Source organism: Hirundo rustica, chromosome 5 (assembly GCF_015227805.2).
Source record: "Hirundo rustica isolate bHirRus1 chromosome 5, bHirRus1.pri.v3, whole genome shotgun sequence".
NCBI lineage: Eukaryota > Metazoa > Chordata > Aves > Passeriformes > Hirundinidae > Hirundo > Hirundo rustica.
The window spans coordinates 57,065,660-57,088,437 of record NC_053454.1 but is presented as its reverse complement, the minus strand read 5'-3'; the positions used below and the strand labels follow the sequence as shown (position 1 = coordinate 57,088,437).

General features: G+C 37.6%; 1 protein-coding gene across 1 annotated transcript in view; it reads right to left on the bottom strand.

Moving 5' to 3' along the window:
- HHIP (hedgehog interacting protein) overlaps positions 1 to 22,778 on the bottom strand; it is a 70,821-nt gene that overhangs the window by 11,870 nt on the left and 36,173 nt on the right. Inside the window, exons 5-11 of the mRNA XM_040065726.2 lie at positions 9,906 to 10,057; positions 9,283 to 9,456; positions 8,313 to 8,456; positions 7,324 to 7,445; positions 5,142 to 5,265; positions 4,209 to 4,339; positions 3,537 to 3,618 (exon numbers count right to left, since the gene is read on the bottom strand). Of these exons, the coding sequence (XP_039921660.1) occupies positions 3,537 to 3,618; positions 4,209 to 4,339; positions 5,142 to 5,265; positions 7,324 to 7,445; positions 8,313 to 8,456; positions 9,283 to 9,456; positions 9,906 to 10,057 (929 nt within the window). The remainder of the gene's footprint in view (positions 1 to 3,536; positions 3,619 to 4,208; positions 4,340 to 5,141; positions 5,266 to 7,323; positions 7,446 to 8,312; positions 8,457 to 9,282; positions 9,457 to 9,905; positions 10,058 to 22,778) is intronic.

The following is a 22,778-nucleotide window of genomic DNA, read 5'->3' as shown; positions in this document are numbered from 1 at the left end:
CTATACTCATTTCTCTATGGGATTTTTGGCAATATGTGGTGTATCTATATTTTGCAGCACCTCACATATTTTTTTAATCACTTCATTGTCTGTGAGCTCTCAGGCATTAATATATCATTATAACAACCTTTTTACAAAGAGAAGGATTATTTCTCCGTGCTCTCAGTGGGAGTCTATCTAGTTATTGATATGAAGCGTTTGGAAGAACTGAACAAAAGTTTTACTGTGGTACCTAGAATTCTGTATTTCAAACTGCTTTGATAATTTTGGGATTCAGAACTTCCATGTTGATCATGTTCATCAGTTTGTCATATATCACCTCAGTTTAACACCTCATTTCTGTTACACTTGAAGGACTGTTTTAGGATGGGACCTTCCCATTGCTGCACATTGAAGGCTAATGCAAAGGGTTCTCTGGATTACCCTCAGCTCCTGCTCTTCTAATGTTTCAACCTGCCCACTTAATTAGATTTTTTTTTTTTTTCTATACCCAAATACGAGATTTCTGTCTTAAGCTACATTTGAGACAAGAAAAATAGGAGTCATGGTTATGTTTGATTATGCAGTACTTTTCTACAAGAGAAAAGGACGGGGCCTCAAGCTGTGCCAGGGGAAGTTCAGGTTGGACATCAGGAAGTACTTTTTCACTGAAAGGGTTTTTAAGCATTGGAATGGAGTGCCCAAGGAAATGGTGGAATCACCATCCCTGGAGGTGTTCAAGAAACACCTGGACAGGGCACTCAGTGCTCTGGTTTAGTTGACAAGGTGGCGACCTCTCAAAGGTTGGACTTGCTGATCTTGGAGGTCTTTTCCAGCCTTAATGTTTCTATGATTCTAAAAAGATCAAAATAAATCAAATCCTGAACCTTCATGCAATGTTTATTTTTTAAAATAAAAGAATAATTTTGTAAGCTTGCAGCAGCTTACAAATGACCAGTAGCAGAAGAAGGTTGGGTTTGCAAGGAATTGTTAATTTCCAGCATGGAGTTACCATAAGAAATGATAATTCTGTTCTTCTACACTGCCCCAGGCATGGAAGATTCTCTTTGCAAATTAACAGGTCTGCCAGGGGCCACCTCTTACAGGAGTTTTTACTAAGTAATGAATTTCTGAGACACAACAAATCAATATTTTCATTGTTTTATTTTTACCTGCTACTCTTGGCCCACCTGTAGAATCCTTACTTTATGTTCTAAAAAGCTTAGTGTGGTAGCTTTTATGTGAATATTTGTTGTATTGGTATAGTGCACACCACAAGGAGAAGCAACAAAATATTAACAGGGAAAAGAATATTATCTTGTAAATGACAATGTTTTCTTACTAAAACTTTACATGAACATTTGCCAAAGCCATGAAATTTTTAAGTATTTTACATGGTTGGTATGAACTTTACATGGAATGGTAAATAGAGCTGCAATGCTCTGTTGTGGATGTCACTCATTATCCTTCTCTTAAAAGCTGCAATGGTATGAGACTGAAAGACAAGAAGACTCGAAACTTTGCCTGAATGAAAATTAACCCATATTTCTGAGAAGTGTTACCAAAAACTATATCCCTTTGCCACACTCTGTTTAATTTCAACTGTGTGCCAATTTACAAAAGTATTTTAGAGTTTTCTGGTTACTTTCACCAGTAACCAAACACAGTCTTGACCCTTTTCCATGCATGAAAACAGCCAACCGTGAGTGCAGCAATGGGAGGTCTGGCCTTTCAGGTATGTCAGCTGAAGACCACCCTACTGGAAGAGGTAACAAGAACAAAAAGCTGAGGTCAAGCAAGGCAGCCCCATGTAATTAGATACTAATAGTGGATTTAGGGTGTAAAATTCACTTAAAACCATACACCAACAGACTAAACAATCCCAGGAAGAATGGCAAGTTTTGTTCTAAAAAAATGTTTTCAATACCAGAAAGCATAAATAAAACATACATAATAACCTTGACTGACAGACTGCACCAACCTGCAGTAACATCTGCTTCCAAATTATTTGCTGTATTTTTGGGATAGTACAATTATAAAACACTGAAACTCTGCTGTCACTTATAGTACAGTGTGCATCCAATGCCACAATTTTCTTGTTGTATTACCCTGTTATCCTACTAACAATGTTTAGAATTTGAGTTTGACAAGAAAAAAAATTCCTCCCTTAACAGCAAAGCCAAAAATGGAAGTCTGACCGTATCTGATACTCATGGAGGAACATGCTGAAGTAGATGCTGAACAAATAGGCAGCTGCTTTTGTAGGGTATGATGGGGTCAAAGTAATTATACAACAAACTTTACTTCTGTTGGCTGTCTCATTTTGTGTTGATTTCTGATACTTTTGCAGGATGGATGTGCTACTTTTACATGTCAGAACTTGGTCTGATAGAGCAGCAAGATCCACCTTGAAGAACATGGTATTCTCCCAGCTAAAGTGAGTATCTATCTGCTTGTCATCAGCTCTTATTGCTGCTGGGGCCCCGAGGTCATGTTGGGAGATGGCTTTTTGCAGTGCTTCCAGATTCCTTAATGTTTTCATACCTCCAGCTGCTCTGCAAAGATCATGTCTTGAGGAACTTTGGTTTGATAATTTTCATTTATCCTCATTTTACAACTGGTAAATTAGTCTAAATAATTAGAACAATCCTATTAATTCAGTGTCTTATAAATCACCTGAGTGGGATTTATAAGTCCTTTGGATACAGTTCTTTAAGAACTGTTAAAGAATTTTGTGTATTTCTGGCACAGAGTCCAAGGACAGAGGATTTCCTTTCTTGGTTCTCCAAGCCTGCCAAGGGAGAGACAGGTAATGGAAGGAATACGGAAGGATATTGTATATTAGTAAGCAGTGACAACTCACACCCACTGAGAACTGAGTTCTATCTATTATTGTCCATCGGTGGTGTCTCCTGTACAACACAAGAAATGTTGGGGAAAGACTGAACTTAAGCCCTTTGAGCTTAATTATGGTCATACTGACACTGGCTAGGACTGTGATTGCTTTTTAGTACACAAAACAGGTATTGTCACACAGTGCTGATCTTTGGAACAGCTCCTGTTGTGCACTGTCCCACCACAGTAGCAGGTGAGGAAGCAGCAGCACTGGGGAGAATTCCAGCATCTGCCTTCCACTGATGCTGCATAACTTTTTGTGGTACTTACAAATCATTTGGCTTCAGAACTACCAGGAGCATCTTTTACCAGTCCATATGGTTCCACATTAAGTAGGTCTGCTTCTCTATGAAAACATGCTCGGAATACATCCAGGTGGGAAAGTGGACAGCTTTCAGCACAGTGTCAAAATTAAAAATTCCCAGAAGTTAGTGCTGGTTACCCCACTGTTGTTCTGACGTTCACTTCCTATGAGACAGTGAATCTATTCTGCTTGCTGCTGCTGGAACATTTGCTTTTAGGGAGCTCCCTGCATCGAGAATTTTTCTTTTTATTGCATGTCAGTATTGCATAATTCAGCCACATGAAGAGAACTGCAGTTACCTTCTGGTTTTTAACCTGTTGAAGGAGAGGCTGATCCCAAAGAGAAGTGCAATACTCACCTTTTTGGGTCGACAATCTTGTAGAGTTTTCCACTGTGAGGCTGTGTCATACTTTTACTGCTTGATAATATGTAAATTTCACCTGTTAGGGAAAAGAGTGCAATAAATTACCTCTCCTTTCCTAAGATGTTAAATACATGACATTTGTGATCTGGTTGTATTTGCCAAATTAGATTAAAAAAAAATTCAGAAGAAAGCCTGAAATATACAACAGAAGCATTTGCTAATTGAAAATTTATATAAGCACTTTCCCCCGATTGATGCTAAAACATAAAAAAAAATCTATGACGAGAGGTTTTTTTTCATATAATATAGAATTGATTAAAAAATTAAATTGGTGAGGAAGGGAGAAGAGGGGTCAGTCTGCTCACGCAATATCTTTGCCCCTTAATTCCATAATGCTGGAAATAAAAGCAAGTATTTTATGCGTTGTGTCATAGTGTTCACAGGGTTCACAGCACATGAGACACAATAAAGACTTTTGCCCCTTCCAGCAGCACAATCTCTTCTCAGTTCTTCCTACAAGGCTGCTGAGGTGTAGCTGAGAGCAATGTAGACAGATTTGGCAAAGGACAGACAGCCTTCTTTTTAAACATTTACTATAATTACGAATACTTCAGCAGGAATTACTGATAAGCCTTATAATTTAAGAACAATTCTTTTAGTATTTACCTAATTCATCTTCTCCAAATCCCAAGACAGGGCCTGAAAAGAAACCTCTACATGAGCCAGTGTTGCCAAGACAGAGGGGTTTCTCTTGCCACTGTTTGGTTGCAGGACTCTGTTGCAGTGTTAAAAAATTTCTACATTCAAAAACACATAAAAAATAATGTTATATTACATTTTGAACAGAGAGTTTTCATTGTCCAGATAAATAAGTAAACATTTCTTAGAAGCTGCAAGTAGCTTCATAGATACATCTGTGCAGCTCCTTGTCCTACTGATGCCTTAAGTTTTAGCTTTTGTATTTGCAGATTCTGTGCTGCCCAGGGACGCAGTTCTGAGCCTCATATTAAGTGCCAGTAAGCTCTCTTCACAGAGCAGGGGGACAAAACAAATCCTTTTCCTGCTGGAGGCCAAGGACAACTTTCAGTCCAAAAGCACAAAAACAGTGGACTGAAGGGAGGAACAAGAAGGATGGGACCTCCCAACGTGAAGCTGTAATTGGACAATTAAACCCCAATATGCAAATGGCCCAAAACTTATAAAAGTGTAAGACCTCGTGACTGGTGGGCCATTTTTGTGATCATTCTTAGCCCACCTTGGGTGTAGCCCTGGTCAGGCTCCTGTCCTCCCCAAGGTGGATGCTGGAGGCTTTTCAATAAATACCTACTTTATTCTCTAGCTCTGTCCAATCTCTGTTTCAGGTCAGCCTTCCAAAGGCATCTTTATGATGTCCTGTGCTTTTTTCCAAGGATGTCACCATCCATTGGAACGCTGTGCTGTTGTATTCCCAGATCTAGAATCTAATCTGCATTACCATGCTGCTAAACTGGCCAAGTGACACCATGCACAAGCCCGTCGGTGTGGCTCTATCCAGGCAGCCGAGGGACAAAGCGCACTTCCCGCGCGGCTGTGTGTAAGCGCGAGCTGCACGAAACCTACCCATTGCGGTCTCCAAACACATAACTTCCGTAGAGCCGCTCCGACTGGCAGCCCCGATACACAAACCCACCGACCAGGGACCCGCTGCTGAATGGCTTGAATTCTAGAAGTGAGGGCTCGCTCTCTGAAAAGCAACTACCGTAGCATTAGATCATATGGCTTTTCACATTGATGCACATTTAGGAAAATGTTACTGCTTCGAGAAAAGAGATTAAGTCCATTGAAAGATTCCTCAGAATTCAAGGTGTGCTGCCAGAAATCAGAAAATTACAACGAAGACTGTTTGTGAAATGATCCATTAGAGATTTCCACAGGAGAGGCTATAGTTGCTTTCTTCCTTGTGCAGAAGCCAGGAGAATAAAACTACATAAAGATTAGGCTGGATTTCCATTGAAATCGGTGTGGTTGCTGCTTTTAATTTCTGCATGTCAATCCAGTCTGCAGACTGAATCTCCTGAACTTCAGGAACAAAATAACTCCCATTCACTGTAGAGTCAAGTGCATAAATTCCAGTGATTTTCAGTAGAATTAGTTTTGAAATCCTTTCAATGGTTTGAGAAACTTTCCAAATCACAGTTTTAAACATGGTATGTGTGTTATATCCCATAAAACACTGCTATTAACGGCTGTATCTTCTCACGGTAATTTATTTCATGCTGCTGTAGTAGTTGCAACTCCTATACTTTTTTTCCCCTTTTTTATTTCACAAAATCACAGATTTTAGTCCTATCAAACAATTCTTCAAGGAAGTTTCAGTGTACATGTTCCTATTCATGCAATCAAATACTGCTTAGGGTACAAGCTGGCTCCATTTGACATGCTAGCTGCATAATTTTAGAAAAAGCCACAGGCAGTAGACTATTTTTTAATGGGATTTTTTTTTTAATGGGATTTTTTTTTTTTTTTTTTTTTTTTTTTTTTTTTTTTAGTCAGAGGGCTATCTGCAAGTCTTTGATAAATGCATTTCCCAGACTGTTCTACATGAGTTACAGCTGAAATTTTATGGGGGAGAAAAGGATGGCGAACTCTTTTTATTGAAGCCATTGACCCACAGCCTAGTATTAATATTGGCAAGCTTCTCTGGAGAGACACAATATTGCTTAGTTTACTCTGCAGTAAGGATGCAGTCAAAATTCCATTGGAGCAGTGGTTAACCAAATATTATTCTTTGGTTTGGCTTTTATAAAATGGACACAGAAAATCCATGCAATAACTGAAGAAGTACAATTGCATTATGCTATTGTGTACTGTTGTGCCAGCCAGCGCAGCTGCGTTGCTTTTAAGAGAAGTACAGGTGGGAGAACCTAGGGATGTGAGTTAGAAAGGGAAATGCTACATTCCAGGAGACAGGCCAGTTCTCAATGCCTTTACACATTTTGGCATTTATCACATGTTACCATCAGGCATTTACAAGCTACTAAATGGGCAGTCAAGGCAGGTGATAGCTCAGAGGAAGTGTTACCTGGCTTGCCTGAACTAGCAAGGGACCTTGGTGAGTATCAGTTAAACATCAAACAAATTGTGACTGGCATTCATACTGATTCAGAGAGAGCATGAAGCACTTCAATATTTTAAAGTCCCTAATTGAGTGTATTTATCTCTTTGTAATCTAATCTAAACTAGTCATTCATTATGAACTAGTAGCATAGTGCCTTTTCCTAAGTTTTTTATTTTTAGTAACATTTAAACAGAGCTCAGTCATTTCCCTGTTTGGTTGTGGTCTGTTGTTGTCTATCTCACTTTTTCCATTATAAGAGGCACATTACATGAGGTTTCCATTCTCTGTCTTAAAAGGTTATTTGTGAGAGACTAAGAATACATTTTCATCATTTCCTGATATTCCAAAATATTCTCTTTATGAGCCAAAATATACAGCAACAGTGAGATCTTTGACAGACTAGCAACTGTCAAATTTGTTAAATCTCATTTACATGATATTCTACACCAACAAGAACAAAGTTGAGTCATTTCAATTTGGTTTTGGCCTGCGTCTTTCATCCGCTTCTACATGGAAGTTTTCTCTTGTAAAGACAGAACTTTTCACTTCTTTCTCAGATGTCTATCCTATCTATGCTGTAAGTTTCTTATCATGGCCATACAGGCCTTTACGTATTCTCTTCTTTCTGCTTATTATTCCATGGACCTGACTGTTGCCAGCAGCTTTACCCTGGATAGAACTTACCATAGTCTTTGCCCTTTATTATTTGTAAGATCCTTGCCGAAGATCTGTTCTTTCCATTTGAATCTGAACAAAGTATAGTTAAATTGATGTTTACATCTGTTGGGTGCCGGTCCACAGCACACCTTTAAAACAACAACAACAAAAAGAGAAAATCCATGAGAAAGGTGAGTTCCTAACATATAATTATCAATACGAAGCATTAAATTTTAAAGTGTTATTGCTTCTTTGTGGTGCCTACTTATTTGGGGGTCCTATTTCATGCTGAGCCAAAATACCTGAGAAATGTGTTAGATTTGTACACAGGAGATAATACAACTTTCCCATTTCTACACCATTTCTATATCATGTGAATAAAAACCTATATTTCCATAGTGATATCATGTAGTCTGCACCATAGCACCTGAAAAGTATAGTGCCTTAAGCTAAATGAACTTATATGGTGTAAGAATTTTGGAGTATTAAAAAGTCCAAGAATCCAGTCCTTATCTGAACAACTTGACTTTCTGATTTTTTTCAAAGCATGACTTTAAATGTCACTTCAGTACTACCACCCACCTAATTTGCTGAATTATGTGTTGTTTAGTTAAAGCATTGTTCTCCTCCTTGCTATTGTTTAGATATCACCAGATGTTCTCATTTGTTTTCCACGTGCCTTTTTTTCCCCAGTCAAGATTCCCATCTCAGCTGCACTTTACCACTTCTCTGCTTTAAGCTCTTTTCTTTCACAAAGGTAGTAATTTTATTACTAATTAAAAGTAAAAATCCTATACTTTGATTCTGTCATTTTGGTCTTGACTTGTAGTAGTTGTGCATGCCCTTCTCTTTCCCCTTTGCCAATGTACATTTATTTCTAACTGTGACATATGTGTGGAGATGGAGGAGTGAAAGACTCAAAAAGTTCACGAGTGCTTTTACTATTGAAATATTGCTGCCTGGTTGAAAACAGTGTCTGCTCCAGAGTAATTTCAGTTTAATTGAGACTTACTTACCGGCCTGGATTGTGAAGTCCATGTGCAAAAATCTCAGGAGGTTGGTTTGTGCTATTGAAGTGTGGGTTGCTCCGTGGGATGGAATAAGGGACATTGCACAGGTCAGTATTGACATCGAGGCGCAATACAGAACCTGTAAAATCACTGAGAGAGTTGGAGGGTAAAATAATTGGGTTTTTGAAAGTATTTTACTGGGAGATTTAATCCATATAGTACTAGAGTGAACCAGCAAAATAAACGACCCACTTTACTGATTAATCACATAGAGATTGATTTCATGGTGGATGCAAGTCCGAAGAAGACTAGCAGAGCTGTCAAAGATTCAGTTTGGCAAATATCGTGCCTTGTTAAGTGCAGACTAAAATGCCCCTGACCATGTTGTTGGGAAGCAACTTGATCATAAGAACGACTTTCCAAACACCAAGATTAGGGCCTCAAATATAAGGTTACTAACTCTTTTATGCTGTGTGTCATCTAGAGTAACTATGGATATAATCACCTTGTAATTACAAAGTGCTTTTTGCTCACACTTTGGATCCTTCTCTTGAATTCAATGATTTCTAGTCACAATACAATCTAAAAACTAATTATATAGAAAGCAAGTGAGAAAAAAAACGTATTGTTTGAATGGAGATGTTGATGCTTTTTTGTGAGGATCAGAATTTTCTCGTTATATGAAACAGGAGAAACTAAAATGTTTTAACTTATATTTGTGATTGTGATGGAGGAAAGGAGAAGTAGAAGAAGATCACCAAAATTCTCTTCATAAGCATGAAAAGATGTGATGTTAAAATTAATTCCATTCCATTAATTTAAAACCAAGTACTACAATTGCCCTCTGGTCTGGGTTTTGAGTATATCCTTATACTTAAAAAATACTTTAAAAACCACAGGAGCACCTGCAATTCTGCTGAGCCAAAGAGGCCTTTGAGCACAATAATAGAAGTCTATCCACTGGTAGCTTTTGTACCTTAAACCATCCATCTCCTCCATGTCATCTAGAGTGATCATGCCATCTCCGAGAAAAATGTATAGGAAACCATCTGGGCCAAACAGCAGCTGTCCTCCTAGATGTTTTCGATGTAGTTCTGCTACTTCTAAAAACACTCTTGCTGTCCTCATGTCAACTTGGTGTGGATTTTTCCTGCAAGTTAAAGATATGAACACAGTTTTCACAGTTCACTATCGTTCTTCTTCTTTCTGAAAATACACTTGACTCGTTCAAATAATACTTTGAGATGTGGATGTTGTAACTTGGTGGGAAAATGCCTAACAGTTATTTCTGAGAAATTTCAAATTTCTAGCATTCGCAAACAATTACTTTGCTGCGTATACACAATAAGTAGGAAGTAATTGTAATTGAAAAATTACAGAATAACTGAAAAAAAAGTCTTACAAGAAAAAAAAAAACACAACCAGTGAATTTACTGTCATTCCAAAACTATCATTTGAAATAAAATTCGCAATAGTTTTTCTGCAGGTGCCCAAGTTTATACATTGTAAACCTCATATTCATTTTAGAAATCAGAAATACTAAAGTGCAGAGGTTGCTGAGAAATACAGAGTTTGTTAATTTTAGACTTCTACTGGTACCTGGATACTGTGTACTCTACAACCCTAAGGATGTGGTCATGAGGTCCAATAGCCCACCGTTCTTGGTTGGTGGTATAAGACACATACAGCTTTCCATTTTTCTTGTAATTGGGGTGGAATGCAAGGCTTAACAGTCCTCTTTCATCTCCTCCCTGCAGTCAAATGAAAAACACAAAGAATTGTGAAGTTAATTATGTTCTTTATTGTGTTTCAGCTGGAACCCAAAAAAAAAAAAAAAAAAAAAAAAGTTTCTTTCTTGTGGATAATCTTTGCCCAAACTCTTTTCTTTCTTTCCTGACTACTGCACAAAAAGGATTATAAAACATTTCACTTTGGGGAAGTCTTTAAGAGTTAGAACAAGACAATTGCCTTCTGTAGTTATCTATGCACAAGACTGTTACGCCACTTTTGTGGAGTGATTTGTGTATGTAATCTTTGGGAAGCCATGAAGACAAGTTTAAGTGCTGTGAAGGATTCTTTGCTGGGTTACTAGGTTGCTTGTAATTCGTAGAAGACGAATAAAAAGGTCTATAATCAGCAGTCACTTCTAATCCAAGTATCCAAAACCTAAAACATAGTGCTGGCTGCCAACTCCCACTGTCTTGGCAATATGTTTAGAAAACAGTTAAATTGCTTGTGTAATATGTAAACCTTTGTTTTACCCTGGAGGCAGCAACATCAGTTGTCACAACTATGGTGGTCTGTTCATCATAGCTGGTGTACTGTAGGTAATAAGCAGCCTTGGTCTGTGTGCAGAGAAACCATAGTTTTACATGTGGTCCCTCACTGGAAAGGTTTTTTGTTATTTTTTTAAAAAATAAAAATAGAAAAATCTCAGAATAACTTTCTTTTGTTATTATGTTTGCCATGAAGATTAGTACAGTTATACGTTAAGCATCCAATCCATGTAATGTACTGTGACAATGCAAATACCCTGTGAACTTAAATTGAAGGCTATTTTCTTTTTGGCTACTAAAAAGCTTCTAAAAAATGTAGGTACTATTACTATGCCTAAATCTGTATTTGTATAAATGAAGAATAAAACTTAGATTCATTTGTTGCTGAGGCAATACAGGGTGCGAAGCTGAGGCACAGAAATAAACACAGCAAACAATTCAAATTCAATTAATATTCAATTAAAATTTCAATTAATATCAAGGTGACAGATGTTTTGGGGTTTGACTCAGGACAGACCTCCAAAACTAGAACCAGTGACTCTGCTGTAGATTCAACTGCTCCAGCTTTGCACCCATAAGGAGACAACGTTTTGCAACTCTAACCACACCCAAGATAACTAATTATGAAATTTGAAAGTATAAGAGAGAATGAAGCTTTTAGAATGTATTTGCACTTCAGAGTGATGGATGGGCACTTCTTCCTGTTGAAAGTCATCCCACAAAGGGCCTAATTGGGAAAGTGCACAGCTTTAATTTATTTTAATTCAACGTGATTGCCGTACTTCCTTTTTAATCACAACCACCAAAGAGAAACCTGAGTCAGAAACGGAGATGTAAATAGGTCAAGAGATTTCCATACAAACAGATTTGTACAATGAAATCTGGATCCTGCTAATTTAGAGGCAGACAAAATTTGCTAGTTTGTTTGCTGGAAAAATTTAGTTTCAGGGGGTTATCAGAGAGGTTAGTTTTGAAAGTCTAGTCAGAGCTGCCAAATCAGTTGCAGTCATCATGGATGAAGGGACTGCCAATCCAGCTCTTTCTCCCTTATGAGCCAAAAATAATTCTGCAGCTGAGTCTGAACTGATTGTAGATATTATTGTTTGAGTTTCTAAGAGTTTTGACCAAGTTGCTCTGATAAAGTCTGAAGCAAAGGGAGGCAAATCAGTTGCTTTGGGAACAGAAAGGCATATTTCAAAGATTCCTGATGAATGATTCTATCTGTTGTGCCCAGACAAAGACAGTCCTATTTCTTCTCCTGAGAGATGAGTTCAACTCATTTAAGGGCCCAGGAATGTCAGTGAGTCACACTAGGTCTGCCATGCAAGGTGAGTTATTGAAAGTATTAGTAAGAAAAGATCTTTTTGTTACTGAGCTTGAAGATTTTATGTAGTGCTTGATGCCATGGCAGTCGTCTCATTGTGAAAGTGAAGCTGTTGAAAGCATAAACAGGTGAAAATTAAATTAAGAGCTTTTAATGAAGGACACATGAAGCAAGAATTTGAAAAATGAATGAAACACGGGACCTGCAAGGTAGTAACTATGGCAAGTTGCATTTGTAGGATCAGGCTGTGACTTTTACTCATTGCTGTCTTGCATGATTGTTAGAGAGCAGAGTATCACTTCATGGATTTTTTCTATTGCTTCTTGAAAAGTGCTGTTTTCACACTGCTGTTTTTCAAAGTCAGACACATTTTGTTCTAAAAAGTCTATTTACTCATGCAGTTAATTAAAACTTTGTGAATATCCCTCCAAGATACTGAAATCAGTGCAGGATCAAGCCAGTAGTTGGCTCATGTTCAACTAGAAATCCAGAGTTTTCCCATATTTAGTTTTCCTGGTTTTGGAAACTGATTCTTCATGTGTATTTTCAACTTCATCACTAACTGGCAAACCTGTTCTTCCCAACCAAATCCCTGCCACAATTTCCATATCTTTTGAAGTGCCCTCCATGTGCTAGAAAGTATATAGTTTTCTGTAGTGTTGTCTTATAACGCTGTGTGGTAAATGGAGAGATATCCAGCAAAATCCCTTAGGAGTAGCTATTTTAGTGCTATCAAACAGAATAATTATGTACAAAATCTCAGACTTTCAATAGAATATTCCTCACTTTCATTTTTTTGTCAATGGACTTTTGATGTGAAACCAGTATCCCAGGTTTCACAGTCTTTCCTGTGGATAGAATGTGTCAAACATCTGTATCTTCTTCTTGGCAGCTCAAAAGGTTATTGAATATTTTTTTTGAAAGTTTCCCTTTAGATGAAACCAACACCAACAAACTGTAGATGACAAAGCAGCTTGCATGAGATTCTGCTCAGCACTATTTGATGGAATAACCATTAATGTTTGTCAGTTGTATAAGGAAGGGTAAGAAGAATGAGACAAATCTTTGTATTCCATTGGGATGTCTGTTGAAGACAAAGAATGATGGTTGGCTGAAATGAGTATTAATTACTTAAACATACTGTGGACTGGGGCCAATGAGAAATTTGTGTTGTAACTAAGTCTGGCAGCTCCCACTCTCGATGTCTGCCTGTGCTGCTCTGTAGCTTGAACGCTCCCCTCTCCTGTTCATGGCTGTGACACCTTCCACACTTCTTTCAAAACTGATTTCCTTGGGTCAGGAACCTTGGACCTTTAAACCCCAGTTTGGTCTAGTGTAAGAACACAGTCATGAAAATAATTTAATCAGAATTCCATAAAGTCAGTACAAAGCCAAGTAAACATTAAAACAAAGTGTTTCCTTGTTTTTTTAATTTTTAAAGGGCTGTTTAGGTACATTATGTCAGTTCTGAAAGTATATTGCAGAAGTATGTGTTCTCAACTGAAGGATATTTCGGATACTTCTTTTTGTGTTGTAATTTCTGCTACAAGATATTTACACTTGTAAAAATCTTAAACAACAGCACAAAATGATGCATTTTGTATTTTGACCTAACACTAGAAGTAACCTGCACCTGAATAGTGGAAGTGAGGCATGTGAATACTGGATTTTTATGGAATGTTGCTATTTTCATGTAAGCACTAATTAGAAGTGGGCTCTGCTTCCAATTTGGGTGCTTTCAAATGTATTCTGGTATACCTCTGATATTATAGACAAATGTTTTATTATATTATTAAGATATTATACTTTTTCTGTAAAACATACGCTGCACTTGTTTTTAAGACCTTCTGCCGTTTAATTATGTCAATATATGTGTTATTACATATAGTAAATACAGAGAAATACACAGGAACAGTTTAACTGGTATTTTAAATTATTTAATTTAAATAGATCATATTGTAAGTATGACCCTTAATTACATATCCTTAGTAGTAATTAATGCTAGTAAGCAAAACCAGACATGACCATTTATTTCCATTGCTCTGTGTGGCTTAATAGTAAACAATGTAGGCAGCATATTCCAAGTTTTCCTTTAAAATTGGTTTTGAAATGCACTCTTTTATATAATACTTATAAAATAACAGTATTTATACTTAACAGTACTATTATGATGTGTATATATATATGGTATAGAATGGTATTTTTATATATATATGGTATAGAATGGTATTTATACTTGACTTTTTTGTCTGGACAAACTCACTCTCATGTTAGAATGGAGTAACAACCTTTTATAAAGGGGCTGTGCCTAAAATATGCAAATTCAACACTGACTTAATATTTTAACTCCAACATCTTTATATCTTTTTTTCCATCTATTCTTACAGCACAAATGCTGCATAAGTTGTTGAAGTAATATAATCACCTTTAATTTAGTTTATTTCCTATGTAATAAATAGCATAACCAATATGCCTTAGCAAGTAATCTTAAGGAGTTTTATTTGTAAAAAACATGGGTGAAGGGTACAATCTCTTATCAGGCAGCACCATCTGAACTCTTCAGAATGAGATTCAGGAGGGCTGAAGATCAATGTCAGGTATTCTTCTCAGTGGGAAGTGTTTGCTTAATTGCCATGTTTTGGAAATTTGGCCCCGGCACAGGACAGAAACGTGACTCCAGCAGAAGCAGAAGCCTGCCAAGGTCTGTTGCAGAGGTACACCCTGCCCTTCAAGCTGCACCACCTATTCTGAGCTCCCCAAGAGGGAATTGCCCCTGACTGGTGGAAATACAGCAAACACAGAAAAGAAAGGAGCAGAGGTTGTCTGGGCTGCAGGCAGGCTGCAGGAGCAGAGCTCCTATGAGACCTCTTGGGTGTTGAGGACTCCAGTGCTTTGCTATCTGTGGGGCCTGAGGCCTCTGGCAAGGGAAGGATTTGTAACATAAGACATTTACCTCAGGGGAAAATAATTACACTGATGTCATGGCTCAGTATGGTCTACATACTAGACCCTATCTCCAAAGCATTTCCTTTTTCCTCTTGTGTTGCAGAGCTTCACTTTTTTCCTTGTTTATAAAGGGCTTTGCAGTTATCTAAGGATTTTTTAAAAAACATTTTCATTAGTTTTTACTGGTTTCAACAAATGCACTATTTTAATACTTGACTTTAAAATAAACTTGAGGTAACAGGAACGCTTTACAATTAAATTTATACATGAGAAATACTTTAAGGGCTGTACTCTGGCTTGGAATTTGCGCACAAATTCTACTGAAGTTAGAGATGCTTTTTATTCAGTTAGGTGCAGGGCAGGATTTAGCTGAAAATGGCCAAAGTGCATCCATCACAAAGTTTTGTGTTCTGATGTTTGATAGCACTAGAACTTAAAGCCTAATTCTTTTTTTCTTCTTCTGTTGCAGCAAAGATAAAACTTTGACATGGGGGGGATAATTTTTTTTCTTTTCCTTACCTTCACAGTCCTTTGAAGATACCAGTCACTAAATGCAGGACCTTTCACTTCTAGTCCTAGTCCTCTGTACTTATTTTTTTTTAATTCCTCAACTCCAGATTTTGCTGTTCTGCTGGGCAAGTCTTTAGTTTAATCCAAATGATAATACAATTCTTTCTTCCCGTCCTCCTAAGGAAAGTACATGAAACTTATAAATGCAGATGCCAACCCAACACAAACCCACAGCTTGCCTCCTTCACACTCTTCTGGTACAACAGGAATCCTGCTTGTGCAACTCTCCCAGTTATTGGTTGGGAGCAGCTGAAAGCTTTGAGACTGCCCAGAGCCAGCCAGTAATTGAGAGGTTTTGGGCAGAGTGACACACGGCTGCGAGTGTGCTTGCAAGGAGGTGGCCATGAGCCCATGTGAGGTCTGCATCTGGACTGAGAAACTTTATGTACTGCACTGCTTTAGGAGAATTGGAATAACAGAAGACAGTGGAAATCAGTCCCGGAAGAGGGAGATTCAAATAAAGACCAGATGATTATTGCATTCAGTAAAGCTGGCTCAGGAAGGTGTGAATTACACACTTTCCTGCACCACAGAGGCCTCTTGAGCTGTAAGCAGCATTTATCCTCTGGGAACACAGGTGGTGATTCCACCTCTGTCCCCAGCTGGATTTATTTTCAAGGAAGCTTTACATTCCACCAGCAACTCAGTGAGTGGTTCACCAGCGGAGGCCACTATGGGAAGGTAAAAAATAAGCATGCTCCTTCTCAGTTCCCTGGCACGCCTCCACTTTCTGGTCTTTTATTTATTTATTTGGCATATCTGCTCTCCTACACTTTTCCTCTTCAGCATTCTTCCACTACAGACTGTCTTTCCCTGACAGGTTTTCTGCTGCATTGGTTTGAGGTCTATTGTGCTGCAGAATTACCCTTCCAGGAAAGCCAGAAAGCTTCCTTCCAGTGAATGAGAAAGCAGTAAGTGTTCAGAAATTTACTGACCATTAAAATCCTTCATTAATAGGGGAGAATAGGCTTGATGACCTTTGTATCTTTTCCTCCTCCTTTCTGTTGCTCTGAAGCTTTACCCACCTTTCCACGCCACTTCTGTGATAAAGGCAAATTTTACAACTCTCTTTCGGCGGGCAGCCCAATAAAATTGGCTCAGATGATGCCCCACAGAGAACAGACTATGTTCCATTAACATTCACAAATGCATGACACGATGACACTAATAATCCTTTTTTCCAGTCACCAAAACTGTGGCTTTACCTCTTCCAATCAAGAATGACTTTCTAAAATGTACATCCTGTTTTGATGCTATCTGACTTTATTTTTCTGTAAACACGCAAGCAATACAAATTAGTCTTATTAGTGACTTGCTGCTCTACCAATGCTCTTATTTGACTATGATCCTTTCAGCCATCTATTCTGGCTGTGCTCTCCTTCCCTCACTATGTATATAGAACTTATCTTTATTTTTCAGTAGCACATTCTGTACAATATTTCATTTTGTTTAAAATACACATTAATTCCAGAGAGTTGTCAAAAGACTCTTAAAAATTACAATTCAATACGTAAGTTGCTTTTTTTTATGGCATGTCATTTCAGCCAATCACTGCTGTCACTTTTGTCCTTCCTATGGATAAAATATGCCATGGAAAAATAAAAATCCTACTACCATGCAAAGATCTTCCTGAGCTGCTAATTTTAATAAATGTCCACAAAAAAGTCTACAGCACTTTAAATGAGCTATAAGATTTATTTCCTTTTCTGCTGAGAGAGGGGGAAAAAAAGGATGTATGGTGACACAGAGCAAATTTGACAGTGCTTATGTAAAATGAACGAACCTACAACAAATTCTATACTCCGATAATCGAAAACAAATTCATGCTGTTTTACCGTGACCACTTTATATGGAAATTTAGGGTTATAATTCAGAACAGAATAACAGTAATTATCATACTCTCTGCATTAAATTAAAACCAGAAATGTTGATCTGTCTAATTGTAGGCATTAAAAATAGCTAGTTTCAAAAAAGAGGGATGCAAATGGGAATATGCCATGATGACATTACTCTTTCAAACAATTCTGCCTTTCTCCTTTGGCTCTCAGTGCTGAAGTGTCACCTATTAGAGCAGATATTTGCTTTGTCTGGTTGCAAAAGGAACAGTACATTCACATGAGCTATGTACTTAAATATTGTGGGGCTGGGGGAGAACACAGAAAACCACAAGCAGCTTGAAGGAAAAAAGCTTTAGATTTCTGCTTAGATTGGTCTCCATGTCCTTACTGTTGTCTGCATGCTAATGGATGTTAAAACTTGCTCAGCAAGTGCCAGAAGTTGCTAGCAGTCTGCATCTTGCAAAAGAAATGGTTAAAAGAATTAAAAAAAACCAAAACAAAACAACCTTCAATAGGATAGCTTTAGCCAGAGATTGATAAAGGGCTAGAGGCGCTTCTTTCAATCCAAACCGTTTGTATTCCTTTGCCAAGTCTTACCATGATAGTCATTCACGTTTGCAGCATAACCTGGATTAAACTGTGGCCTTTGTGAGCTCTGTCACTGTTTGGAGAGAGGAGCGAGTTCCGTGGCTTATCAAAATGATGCTCATCTTCTGTGTAAATATAAAAGTAATCTTCTTCATTGAAGGTTATTTCTTAAGCAAGTTTCTGGCTTTAGTCACTAAATCTCTGAAGGTACTTAAGAAAGGCCTTAAAGTGATTTCTGCATGATATTTCAGATCTCCTTTTCTTATTATTGTAAGAAACTGGAGAATTGCATTATCTGAATGGTTTTTAGTAGGGGAGTGAGAGACAATTTGAAGGATAGAAGTTCAAGCAGCATAAAAACACAGGAGAGAGACGGAAAGGGTAAGAAAAGTCTCACTGCATTTGCTGCTTATATTCCACCTATGATACTGTCTGAGGTTCTCTCCTGGGGGCAGAGACCTCACATAGAATGTGAGGCTTTGCCTGAAGGCCCCAAAAGATGGGAACATAGCACTGTTTTTCAGCTGCCAAATAATATGTGAGCAAATCCTAGCGATAAAGCAAATGCTGTTCTGCTCTGTAACATCCAAGGAACTTTAGGACTCTGAAATCTGGATGCATGGAGAGGCATATTTCAGCCTATATTTAGCAACAGCATTCAGCATAGTTTTGATAATAACGTGTCATATCTTCAAAGCAAATGCTGGCTGCATGTGTTGCTGTTTTTCTCAGTAATTATTAAGCTAAACATAATGGGCAAAGTCAGACTTCGTATTTAGAAGCTCTGTAAGCATTCTTCAGGATTTTACCAGTAGATATACAACAGCACTACTGGGTGAAGGCTAGGCCACCGTGCTATCACAATGCTTTCAGTATTGAAATTGTTTATACCTACGTTCTTTGGCCATTCAGCTCTTCCAAAAAGTAAATGTTCTTGTTGTATTGGCACAAATGCAAACAGAAAAGCCATTTAGATGTCCAGCATCTGCTACTGAGTTTTAAGCTTCCACGTGTGAGTGTGAGCATTGGAACTGTATTTAAAATTAAAATTATATAAATTATATAAATTAATTATATAAAATTAAACTCCTTCAAATATAAGGACAGTGCTTTTTGGAGTCCTGGTAAAAATGCAGCCAGAAATAATTCAAAAAAGGCCATGATTGCATTTCTTGAACAAAAATCATGCATGTGCCTCATATTTTTTACCTGGGTCAGAAACACATTTAAGCATTGAACCCTCACATTTCTGAAAAGGCACTGAATAGAAGCTGTGAAGAAAAATGCATTTGAATTCTCTGATACTGCCCAAGGATTTTTCTCCCTGTTTTTTTGCCAGTCCCATCAACCTCCTGGTGCCCCAGGAGCTGAGCAGCTCAAGGGCAGAAAGGCCCTGCTGCAGTTAAGCTTGGCTTTAAAGGTTGCCTTAAGCAATCAAATTATTTTAGTTCTTTCAGTAAGTCTTAAAAAAAATAGATGTATTTTGCCAGCTACCTGAAAACGAGGAGTAAATAAATCCAGAGATATCCAGATATTTTCCACAGATGTTTTGCGAACACCTCAGGAAGGTAAAATAATCGAGCATTTTTTGTGGATCCCTCGTATAGGTCTTGTCTTTACCTCTCAACTAAAATAGTGAGAAAAATATTAATATTTTGAAGGGAGACGTGAATATTTTGTATGAAATGTGCCAAGTGGAAAAACCAGGGTGGTGGAGGATATACGGTTTGCTCTCCATGACTAGAATCTGTATATAAGAGGAGAATGATGGCAATCCACAGCCGTGTTGACAATTCAGACATACAGGAAATACCCTTGTAGGAAACTAATACCATCTGGGTTTGGCCCAAGATGTGTGAATGAGAAATATGTTTCTTGTTGAGAATGCAAAGATAGTTTTGGACATTGCAAAGAAGGAATGTGTTAAGCATGCACAGTTATAAAAATGAAATAGGGTGAGGCACTGCATGCATATGGAATAATTGGAGGAATATGTTTGTGTGCGTCAATAGCTGATGCAGACATAGAACTTCAGAACTCATTTGTCCTAAGACAACCAGTAAAGCACTATGAAAAATATCTTCAGTGCAAATGGCTGGAAGCTCTCTGAATAAAGACAGCGTTGGAAAATGCTGATTTGTCCAAGCCCCCACTTTCCCTGATGGAAAGGGAGGTTTGCTTGTCACACATGTTGTATTTGAGGGGCAAAAAGTGAAATAGTTCTGAAATTCTTGAAACATCCAGTTCTAGTACGTGTAAAAGTAGGAATTTTGATTATTTCAGTGAGTTGTTTTCAGTTTAGAAATTAGTTTTAGTTAAAAAAATGTCAACACTGAAATGAAATATTTCATTTGGCCCTTTCTGAGAACCTTTCAGTCCACACTTGGTGAGAGTATGTTTTCAAAATCTCAGAATATTCTCACTCCTCTCTATCCTGTTCTTGCATTAACTGTCTGAGATTTTAGTGTCTGTTCTTGGCATAGGAAGGCTCTCTGGTTTCTAACGAGGCCATTGCCAGCATTCTGAGGTTCCTAAGACTCGCTGCCTGCGGGATGGATTTTTGCCTCTCCCTTGACACCCTCATCTACTTGTGAAAGCCCCAGCAGTGCTGATTTTTCTGTTATTTGTGAGGATAATGAATGCCTTGCATGGATAGGAAAAACTTCCAGACTCTCTTTTTGGTGCACATTTGCCTTCTGCTCCAGACTAGCTTTGAGTACTATGGTCCTTCCTCTAAATTCATGCTCTAAATGCTCTTTTTGAAGGAAAGTATTGAGATAATAAAAGGTTTGCTAGTCTTTCATGTCTGTCAAGATTCTGGATTAACCCTGTTCCAGACTCAAAGACACTAATTTTACAAATTGCCTGTTCCTTAACTGAGCAATGCTCACACAATGACCATAAAATGGCTGTTATTGTATCTTGGTCTTAATTTGGTTTTCAGCAGATTCTTGACATATCTGATTTCTAACTGTTAAGCACTCCTGGAGATATTTATTTAAATGTATTAATTGTTTTAGTGCTTATCCAGAAGTCTGAACACAAAAAAGAGAAAAAGAGAATTTTCATTCTTTTATGTTCCATTCTTTTTCAGTAGGCATTGAATTTGCATAGCACCTGAGACCTTTAGACAGGATGACCAAAGTCTGTTGGACCAAACTTTACTAAGACACTGAAGGCACACTGTTGGGTATCTTTGCTTGATGGGCAACCTGTGCCAGTGTCTCTTCACCCTCACAGTCAAGAATTTCTTCCTCATATCCAGTCTAAACCTGCGCTCATCCTTTGCCAGGCTGGGCACACAAAGCACTGCTTTCACTTGCATCTCCTGTGGAACGTGCACATCTGCCTTGCACATCTGCTTCTCAGAGGAGGATTTATGGCTCTGCAGGGCTTGGATTTTCCAAGCTGTTTATGCTTATGCGTTATGCACATATTCACGCTTGCATCCAGCATTTAGGTGAACACAGTTTTCCTTGGCCTTGTAGGTTAAACTCTCATCAAATGTAATTGTTTTTGTAGCCCCAAAAGTGGAACACGAGTGGATATAAACAGTGCACACGTTTGATTTGCATAACTTAAGGCTTAAATAAATGGTCTTTGATCTATCTAGAAGGATTTATTTTATAGTAAAGAATAAACTAATGTTGTTATGCCTGCAACATTCAGTTCCACTGTTGGGGAAAAAGGGGTTTGAAAACTGCATTTCGTGTATGTACCGCGTGTATTTTTAAAGAACTCATTAAATTATGGTTGTACTACGTATTTTAAATATTGACATTTCTGAGTGGGGTTTAATTTTTATTCTGCCAAGTGTTGTAAATTCCTGTTTTGGATTCTGAGGATTTCAGTGGAGGTGGAAAACCACTAATAATTTCTTCTTGTTCACGCAACTTATATTCACTTGTATGTTTTAACTTGAGGCAGACCTTTTCTATTGACGCTGATAACACTGCTCTGAGTGCAAACGAAACTCCTTTGGAGTTGGAAAGTGTAAAATTTCCTCTAAGTAATGGCAATGATCATTACCTTAATATAAAATTTTGTTTCATAAGGCCCTAATTCAGCAAGAATTTAGGCACATGCCCAAACTCCACTGATTTTTTTTTTCTAGGGCAAAACAGGATAACATGAGGCAGCCAATTCTCTCCCCTTCAGTGTTTACTTGATTTTTGGTGTCAGTAAATGAGATCTGATACAATGTTAATGAGGGGATTTATCAATCAAAATTGCTTCTGATTGAGGAGGAAAAAATGGAGAATTTTCTCTTAATTAATCTTACCCTGAGATTTCATAAAGATTATTTTATGGTCTGTAGCTAATGTGGTGGTTATGCAGCTAAAGGCATTATCTTCACATCATTATAATGAAACATAACACTGGTATCCTTGACTTTATTAGCTAGGCTTCATTGGTATCTGACATTATATATTTCCTATTATAAATCTAAATAAGAACTTACATTGACCTGCATTAGGCCAAACATTAAACAATTTACTAAGATTACAACTTTAGAGGAAAAAAAAAAAAAAAAGAAAAAAAAGAAAGAAGTCTTTTAGACCACCAAGAAACAACCATAAATTTAAGGAAATATGAGGTTTCCACCATGTGACTTCCCCTGCAGAGTTATGCAACAGACTGCTGTTACTTAAAGGTCGTACATAAAAAATTTATGGTACATTTTTTAAGAGATTTATGGTGTTTCTATTTATACAACTTATATGTCAACAATTTAAAGGTATAGTATACTAAAATAACAAATTAAATTCTAATCCCTTTGAATCCTTGATAAAATAGAATGCTTTAACCTAAGTCATATATAAAAGAGGTTTAATAAATGTATCTATATTAACTGATGTGGTATGTGTGATGTAATGATTAGCTGTTTATTATCTATTACAGATCATTTATTCATTTTTATCCTGAAAAT